At 36.6% G+C, this 9,062-nt stretch overlaps 1 protein-coding gene across 19 annotated transcripts in view; it reads left to right on the top strand.

Annotated features, from left to right (window-relative positions):
• Nucleotides 1-9,062, top strand: part of EPB41L2 (erythrocyte membrane protein band 4.1-like 2) — a 210,635-nt gene that overhangs the window by 116,180 nt on the left and 85,393 nt on the right. For all 19 annotated transcript variants that reach the window (XM_008574495.1, XM_008574490.1, XM_008574487.1 and 16 more), the window contains exon 4: nt 7,792-7,896. In XM_008574495.1, the coding sequence (XP_008572717.1) occupies nt 7,792-7,896 (105 nt within the window). The remainder of the gene's footprint in view (nt 1-7,791; nt 7,897-9,062) is intronic.

Below are 9,062 nucleotides of genomic sequence, written 5' to 3'. Positions count from 1 at the left end.
GGGACCGGCAACGGGATTGCAACCCTCGGTGTTGCCCCCGCGCCTCGCTCAGCCAGTGAGCAGGAACCGGTCTGTATGTGGGATCCGAACCCTCGGCGGGAGCGCAGCCGCGCTTCCCAAGCGGCGCACTAGCGCAGTGCGCCACCGGGCCGGCCCAAGAAATAGAGATCTTTAATGAACTGAGAGATTTTTCTTTTTTCCCTCCCTTCCTTTTTTGCTTAGTCTCTAAGGTGTACTGTCTAAGAAAAATTTCTTATTTTTTATAGTGATTTGTAAGAAACCTATATGTTCACATAAGTCTGATAATGTCTTATCTATGTGTATACATATGGACATATATACAAAGTTTTCATGATTGATCAAAATTAAGTTTGAAAAAGTTTTTTCAACTACTCACAAAAAGATACATGTATATGTGTGTATATATACCCATGTGTTTGTTTTTTATACATATTTATGTAGCTACAAGTATGTTTATGTACTTTGTGTATATAATGCACACACACCCACCTATCTTCTTTGAGTAGTTGAAAACTTTTTCAAACTTATTTCTTCTTAACGATCAGAGAAACTTTACTTAAAAATCTTTACTATAAATGACTCATTTACTTCTAGAATTATGTTTTTAACCCAGGCATAGAATTATTGACCAGGGTTTCTTTTTGCTGGGGATTGAATGAACATTTGGACATAGATGTGTTGACAGCCCACTCAGATTGGTAGGAAAATAATTATCTGGTAAGTCAAAGCCTTAAACTATTTGAGACACTCTTTTTTCTTCTGCGTAGTTTTGTTTGATTTCCTCCACTCCCCCTCCCCATAACAATGCATCAGTTGTGTTTGCTCTGTGCATACCTTTCTTTCCTTGGCCTTTTATATTTGCATAGTGTAATTAAGAGCTAGTGCAAAATACATAGCTCCAGGCCTGTAATGTATGGATTGCATTGTGTGCTTCCCATCACCGTCTCCTCAGCACACAATAACTGCAGTGTGGAGGGACCTACACAGAGACAGTGATGGTGTTTTATAAAACGCCAGTGGTGTGTGGCGTTGACTCCAGTCTGCCGGGTAAGCAGTTGCACAAATTCTTCCAAATTGAGAGGCCTCCAGAAATGTCATGTTTTGGCCTCAGTAATAAATACCACAAATAACAGCACAGGCACGTGGGACTTTGCTCGGCATCTCAGATATCAGCCAGCCTGTCTTCAGCTGGATCTGCTGTAGATTTCTTTGCCTTCTTTTCTTTTTAAAAGAAAGTTCTCAAAATCTACTCTTCAAGTCCTTGAATAATATTTTTTAAACCCATCTAAATTGTCTTGTTTTTTTCTTTTCTCTTTTCTAATCTGATAACTAGAAAGTAGACAAAATGACTTTTTTAAAAAAAGTTTTTAATCCATTGATTTTATATTGCTGATCAGTGGTGTAAGAAGGGTTAAGGAGAAGCAGACAGGGGAAAAAGATTTCTGAGCTTGTTGGCATTTAATATAGAAAGTAAGATTTCTTTTTAAAGTGTACTTGGCAAGTTTTATTAACAGTTGTATGGTTTTTATTGTTTAATGAACTTGGTGCTACATTATCAGAATAGAGATTGACAAAGTTTGTACTTTATAAAGATTCTACTGTGAGAACAGATAAAAAACAAAGGCATGCTTCAGATAGCAAGAAGAAATAACAGTGAAACTGATGTCTTAGTGGTGGAATGTGAAAAGACTGAAAAACCCCACTGTCCCTTCTGTGTAAAGGTGGGACATGACCTGCTCTTTAGAGAAAGGGGCAGATTGACTTTTCTGCCTACGTCATTTCTCTAGTTCCCAAAAAGTATTTGGAAATGCTCTAATTTACGAAGGAAGAGTTTAAGTACAATGTAGAATTGTGAGAATAAAATGTAAGTCTGTAGCTGATCTTCTCCCAGAATCCAGTTGGCAGTGTGTGTTTGGCTTAGTTCCTTGAATACCTATGGGTTGGTAGTCCAAGAGCTAGACCCAGGAGTATGTGTAAGACTGGGAGCCAGAAGGCCTGAATTCTAGAGTGAACTCGGCCAGCTTGTTGGCTGGCGTTACAGCTCTGAGCCATTCCATCCAACAGATATCTTTTGGCCTACTGGTGAGCTAATTACTCAGTGAAGTGTTGTTGTAGGAGGCATTGAGACATGCTTTTTTTAAAAAAACGTAGTCTCCAAAAGTAGTAAATATCAAAAGGAGTAGAACATAACATAAAGTACCATAGACTTGAAACAAAGTTCTTGAAGGAGAAAAATGAAATATTGGGAGACTGGAATAGGCTTCATAGGGAAGGAGAATTTGGAGATTTGTCTAGAAGTAGTTGTAGAATTTCAACACTTGGAAATAAGATAAAAAAAGAAATTTAGGAAATATCTTAGTAAGTCAGTAGTCCTCTTTATCTGGGGCAAAACCCCCAATTTGCTATGACAACCAATGAACCAGCTACTTGTACTAGTATCTTAACTAATGTCTATTTATAGTGGACATTAATGTCTATTTGTAGGTTAACAAATGTCTATCTGTAGTCCTTTCATGCAATAGAATTGAAGTTTTTGTTTATAAAAAACATAAAACCAATATAGTAGGAGAAAATCGCCTTTCTGGATAGAAGTATAGAATGCTAACACGGATATCACAAATAAGAATTTAATTCTCTAAAAGAAATTTAGAAAATCAAGCTTAAAAATTCCATCAGTTAAACTCTTTGTAAGCTTAGTTTTCTCATTTGTGAAATGAGGTTGAATTAAGTAACTGTGAAAGCTTTTTAATCATATCTAAAATTAGTTATTTTTAGAGCAGCTCAAAAAGGTCCTGTGATTTCAACTGCCCTTTAATGAATATGTGTAATGTGCCAAATATTTTATTAAGCAGTTTAAATTTCCTTAATTAAATTCCCTCATCACCATTATAAGGTAGGTATTTTTGTTTTAAAAGAGAGGAAACCGTGGCATAGAGAAGTTAAGTAGCTTGCCTGTGGTCACACAGTTGTTAAGAGGTAGGACTGATGGTTAAACCCAGGACTCTGTAATTTTACTGCCATGCCTTTCTTCCATATTGTTCAAAGTTGGTGATTCTCAGAAAAGGTGGTACATACCAATATCTGGGAAGGGAGGAATAATTAATTTCAACTTGAATTTCCCTGCATATTTTTATGTACTACCATTATGAGTCGTGTCTTGCTTCCTCTCTCCCCAATAAGAATTATTATTATGGAGTGTTTGTGGACACAGTGAAGGCATACAAAGAAGCTGTGAACCACTGGATGGTATTGCTGTCAGAGCATCCCCAAGCAAGTTTGATTGCAGATTAGTCATTATAGTATATAAAATGTAATAACTTGAAACATTATTATGTAGGATTTAATTTGTCTCCTGATAATCTGGTACATTTTCTTTATAAGATGAGAAGAATTAAGCTATGCATTTTGCTTGCCTTTTTGAATTAGCTTCCAAAAGCAGGTCAATTTTAGGTTTCATAGGAGTTCTCCTCTGGGTTTTCTGTTTTGATTTTCTTTCTTCACTCCTCTTTTTTTTATTTCCTAGCTCGTGTTTCTTTCCTTCTTGTCTTTTTTTTTTTTTTCCTTTTTGTCTTTTTTCGTGTCTGGCAACGGACCGCAACCCTCAGTGTCGCGCCCGTACCGGACCGGGACCGGCAATGGGATCGCAACCCTCGGCGCTGCGACCGCCCCTCGCTCAGCCAGTGAGCGGGAACCGGTCTGTATGTGGGATCCGAACCCTCGGCGGGAGCGCCACCGCGCTCCCAAGTGGTGCACTGTAGCAGTGCGCCACCGGGCCGGCCCTTTCCTTCTTGTCTTGATGGCTTTATTATATCTACTGTTTTTCAGTAATGCATTTTAAAACCTTTTAAATATTAATGAGTATAAATAATTAGGGGAGTAAAATGATTATAGATTAACACATTTATTTTGCTAGGGATCCATCAAATTTCCTTAATTCGAAGGTTTGAAGGTTTGTGGTATTTATTAGCCATAATGTCTTTTAGTATTGCCTCTCTCTTATTTTCTTTATTGTCTCCATCTAGGATTCTGATGAGATTTATGTAGACCTCCTCATTCTGTCCTCCATGTCTGTGAAGTTCTTTAATATTTTTCTTCTCTTTGTCTTTCTCTCCTGCATTCTGTAGTTTTTTCAGATTTGTCTTCCAGCTCACTGCTTTTCTCTTTAGCTATGTCATTTCTGTCCATTTGGGTTAGTTATTATAGTTTTTAATTCTAGATTTTGTATTTGATTCTTTTCAAAATCAACTTTTTGAAAGTCACTTTTTCCTTCGTGATATTTTTAAATACTCATTAATTTTTTTAAACAGACAAAACATACTTATCTTGTGTTCTGTAGTTGATAATTCCATTATTTGCAGTCTCTGAATATCTGATTGTGATATGGTGTCTAACTCTCAATATTGGTGGCCAGCTTCCTTGTATGTTTTGTGATTTTTGATTAAATTTGTTGTGATTTTGTTGATGGGAATCATTTTCTTCTGCCAGGTAACTGGGCATATCTAATGTTGGACCAGTTTAAACTGATTTTTTTTTTTTTGGCATTTTTGAATCAAACAGATAATGTTAATACCATTCTCTAAATCTTCATGAGGGCCAGATGATGGTAATTCTCTGCCTCATTTCTTGAGATATACTGTAGAACAGTAACTCTGCTATGGAATAAGTTAGTAAATGTATTTATTGAAAAAATGTTGTGGGCTCTTTAGCCAAATAATTTTGGGAAACATTGGGTTGAATGATGAGAAACAGGGTTTTTTCACTGCAGAACTTATCAGGGCATCTAATATGCAAATAGGAGTTTTGATGCTCATAATTACATGCAGAATTTTCCTTGTCCCACTCTATTCCCCTTTTTGGGGATGTGAGGTATCTGTGTGGAGCATCTCCTGAGACCAGTGGAACACACTTTGGCAAATATAGGTTGGTCTCCTGATACCCTTGAGTTCTGCTTACTGCCTTCTCACTGTGTTTCCCTATGTGTTTGTACCACTCTACTCCGTGACTTTATATATGTATGTACAAGTGTATATGTATCTATCTTATATTTAAACTCCCTGAGGGAAGATGTGATTGAGGATAAGGGTTACCAGGTACAGAGTAAGACATTAACACTGGGCAGAGGTCTTGTATGAGGGTATCTCATAGATCATTGGTCAGTTTTCTTTGGGTCAGTTGAACCAGGGTACCTATTTATGTCCACAGTGGTAGACAAGGCTTTTTTATTTTAGCTTCTTGTTTCTTTCTGTCTCTGCAAGTTGGATATAAATTTCCTGAGACCATGTATGCATTATTCATCATTGTTTCCCCACTGTTTGAACATAGGAACTGACACATAGTAGATGCCGAATCAATACACGTTGAGTCTTTTAGCTTGGCAAGCCCTCACAGTCATCTGAGAGTGGGACAGTGTAACCAGCAGTCATCTTGTGTGGTTTTCAGTGATGGGTGGTTTCCTTTTTTCATCCTCCAGTATCTTTTGAACAGAAATGGACTCTGTCAGGATTCGTAAACATCCAAAGTGAAAAGTAATTTCTTTTGAATGTCTGTTTTCTCTACCTCAAAAAATCATTTTTTCCCTTAATATTTACTTCAGATGTCATATTCCTGGTGAAGCTGTGATTTTTCTCAGACACAGTTACACATTCCATTCTTGGTGTTCATGTAGCACTTTGTACACATATCTCCCAACATGTGCCTCACAGTTTTATAGCATTTTTTGTCTTTTCTGCCAGACTTTGAGTTGATTGAGGGTTGAGGTGCTGAAGGAAAGCTTAAGTAATATGTGTGTGCGATCTCATCAAGCACTTAAAATATCTGTTTCCTGGAGTGGGAAGGAGAGAATAGTAGGGAAGCAGTCTGAGCATCCAGAAGATAGTTTGGTGTTAGATGTGGGTTAGTGAAATAACAGTTGGGATCAGAATTCAGCTCTGAGTAACTGAGGCACTTTGACATATCCTATCTCATTGGGTCAATTTGATTCTCACAGTAACCTGTGAGGTGCCTTTTATTCGCATTTTATAGATAAGGACACTAAGTGGTTTCTCTATTGTCATACTTGTGTAGTAGTAGTAGTTGCTTACAAAATAACGATGGAGGAATTGGGCCCCCACTCTGATACCTGGTGTACTGCCAGCATACCAATACCAAATTGTGGTGGTGAGCTTTGTGGATGTTTTTCTCTTACTCTTTTAGGGAGGATTCAGAGCATGTATCTATTTTTGAAATGGAAACCAGTGAGAAAGTAATTCATTGATGAAAATTGACTTTAAGCCAATGTCGGATTGTGCTTTCTATTTGAACTGAAGTATACATTTATAGACATTAGTAGTCTTTTACCGTAATTTCAAATAGTGTCATAACCAGTTGTTGTATATTACAATACATTTAGTACTCACCACATCCCTTGTGGTTGGTTCTGTTAGCCCCATTACACAGATGTGCAAACTAAGGCAAACAGAAGTTAAGTGTCTTGCCGTGGTCACATAGCTTATAAGTAATGGAAATGTATTTAGAATTTTGGTATTTGGCATATGGAACTCAATACTCTTAAGTTCTACACTATATCTGTATGTACTTTAAATGTATAGACATACAAGCAATATCTTAAATGTACTAAGTAATTTAACTGGATATTAAATTCTGATTGTGAATCTGTAGTGATTGGTGTATAGCACATTGCTTGTTATAGTGAAATAATGTAATTGTGTGGCTTTCTCCTTCTTTCCTTTACTATTTGATACAATTCTATTCTTTTTAGAAATGTTACTATTAAAAGTACCAGATTTTCCTCCTCAAGACGTATGTGTGAAAACATTAATTTTCACAGACTGGATGAACAAAGAAGTACAGATTTTGATAGTGAGAGGGCATTCATTTTAAGGATGAAAAAGTCTGATCGCTTGTTCTTTTTTCACTAGCAGCCCAGTGGTGGCATATATCAGTGCATCTGGGGAGGAGGTGTATGTCTGGCCTGACCTTGCAGTTCGGGTGTTCCAGGGATGTGCATCTTAATTGGAAAAGGGTCACCACTTTCATTATGTTTTCCATTGATTAGACAGTTAGCTTTTCTGCTGTGGCTGTCAAAGGCTTTTACATCTCTCTTGATAGCTGTTGCTTAAGTTAAAATAAAAATCTGTTCAAGGCAAAAATATGACAAATTCTTAGAGGACTTACTGTACTACCTCCATTATTTATATTTTAAAATTTATCATAAAAAGAGAACACCATATCATGCTCTAGAAATTTGTAAATGGAAACTTAGCTCGTACTGAAAAAAAATTTCTGTTCTACAAATATCATGAAATGAAAATTTAAAAAATCAAACTTAAGTGCTGATGGGATAAATTATGTTAGGATACATTGAATAATAGGGCTACATGATTTTCCTGGTCATGTACCTCATAGATATGTCATGAGCCACCTCGAGGAATCAAGGGAAGCATTGAACATATTTTTGTACTTTTAAAAAATATGTAAACGAACTCCTAGCATTTTGCTTTTTTTAGTCCTTTTTATGTTTATGGAGAGTAGCAATAACATAGGAGGCAATAAATCATGCTTTTATTTTAGATTTTATGCTTTGCATGTGTTTGTGGGATGAGAGGGCTTAATGTGAAAAAAATTACTAATTGCTTTTTTATATTGTTAGAATATTAGAAAACATTTTATGTTAGTTTACAGTAAATTCCATATCTGATATGATGCCCTTTATTTACAGTACTCATGGAATCTTCAGTGGTTGAAAAGTAAACATATTTTCTTTTCCTCCAGAAATGTGCTAAGGGACAAGTGTTGTTTGACAAAGTGTGTGAACACCTCAATCTCTTGGAGAAAGACTACTTTGGACTTTTGTTTCAGGAAAATCCTGAGCAGAAAGTAAGTGATTTCAAGTTTATCATTTTAGAAAATACTGTATTTTTTTCTGAATCAGTTTATCTCAGTATAAAATTTAGCTTTAAAGTAACTTATGTGTTTAGTATGACATTTTATGTTCATTGTAGAAATTTGGTAAGTAATAAAAAATTATCTCATGGAAAAAGAACCATCTATAACTTTTTGGCACTTTTTGTGTGTATATATACATGTTTTCTACTTATGTCATGAGCAGACAGAATGGAATGTCTTATTCTATGTGAATCATAGGAGATGTAAAGAACTGATTTTAAAATTATTTTGAATTTTTAGCTCCGGAATTCCTAGTGGGGTCAGTTTGTGTAATGAATTTGTGGGAGAAAAAAGTACCTTAAAAATACATACATTAAAGTAAAAGATTTTCAACAGTGGGAAAGTTGATATTCTGGCATAGAGTAAAGACAACACAGACTTTTAAAAATAGTATTATCTCAAACGTGTCCTATTCCTGGCTTTGGTGCTAAGTGTAGAGGCTGGGCAAATTGGCTCATATTGTATAGTCACCCATATGCTAGATATTAGCATGCCTGAAAAGCACGGAAGGAGGTACATGGGAAGGAATCTCAAGAGTAAGAGTACCCATGTGTGCTTGTTTGGAGGTTTGCGGGAGAGCATTTGCTTGCTGAATAGATTGTAGTGGCTTTGTGAGGTGAAAGTGGTTCTTGCCTTATTGTTGGGCTATTGGGAGCAAAAGAGGTAGGGGTCAGGTGAATTAGATAGTTGGTTTGAACAGCCAGATCTTTGTGGAAATCTGCCTGACATGAAGAGTGCGTTGAGATTGTTTCTGCTCCAGGAGTTTCCTAAAACCCTAAGCAGGAGTGTCAGGGTGGTCTTATGCTTTAGGCTAATTCCAGGGAACTTCAGGGCTTCTCAGTTTGATAAGCAAATTAAAGAAAGAAATATTAACCAGTTCTGGCAGAACTAGAGTTAATCTGTAGCATTCTTCATTGTTAGAAAAAGGGCTTTTTCTCTTTTACTTCACTTTCTGAGTATTGGGAATCACTCTGATGGAGAAGATACTTAGTATAGGAGTGAAGAGTAAGTTTGGCCCAGGGTTGCGCCCTGGAGAGGGAGCCCTTTCAGTCTTTAGATTGTGGCTGTGGACAGACTCACTGAGACCATTCTATCTG

The sequence above is a fragment of the Galeopterus variegatus genome, unplaced genomic scaffold (genome assembly GCF_000696425.1).
Source record: "Galeopterus variegatus unplaced genomic scaffold, G_variegatus-3.0.2 Scaffold1053, whole genome shotgun sequence".
Classification (NCBI taxonomy): domain Eukaryota; kingdom Metazoa; phylum Chordata; class Mammalia; order Dermoptera; family Cynocephalidae; genus Galeopterus; species Galeopterus variegatus.
This window is presented reverse-complemented; position numbering and strand designations above follow the sequence as displayed.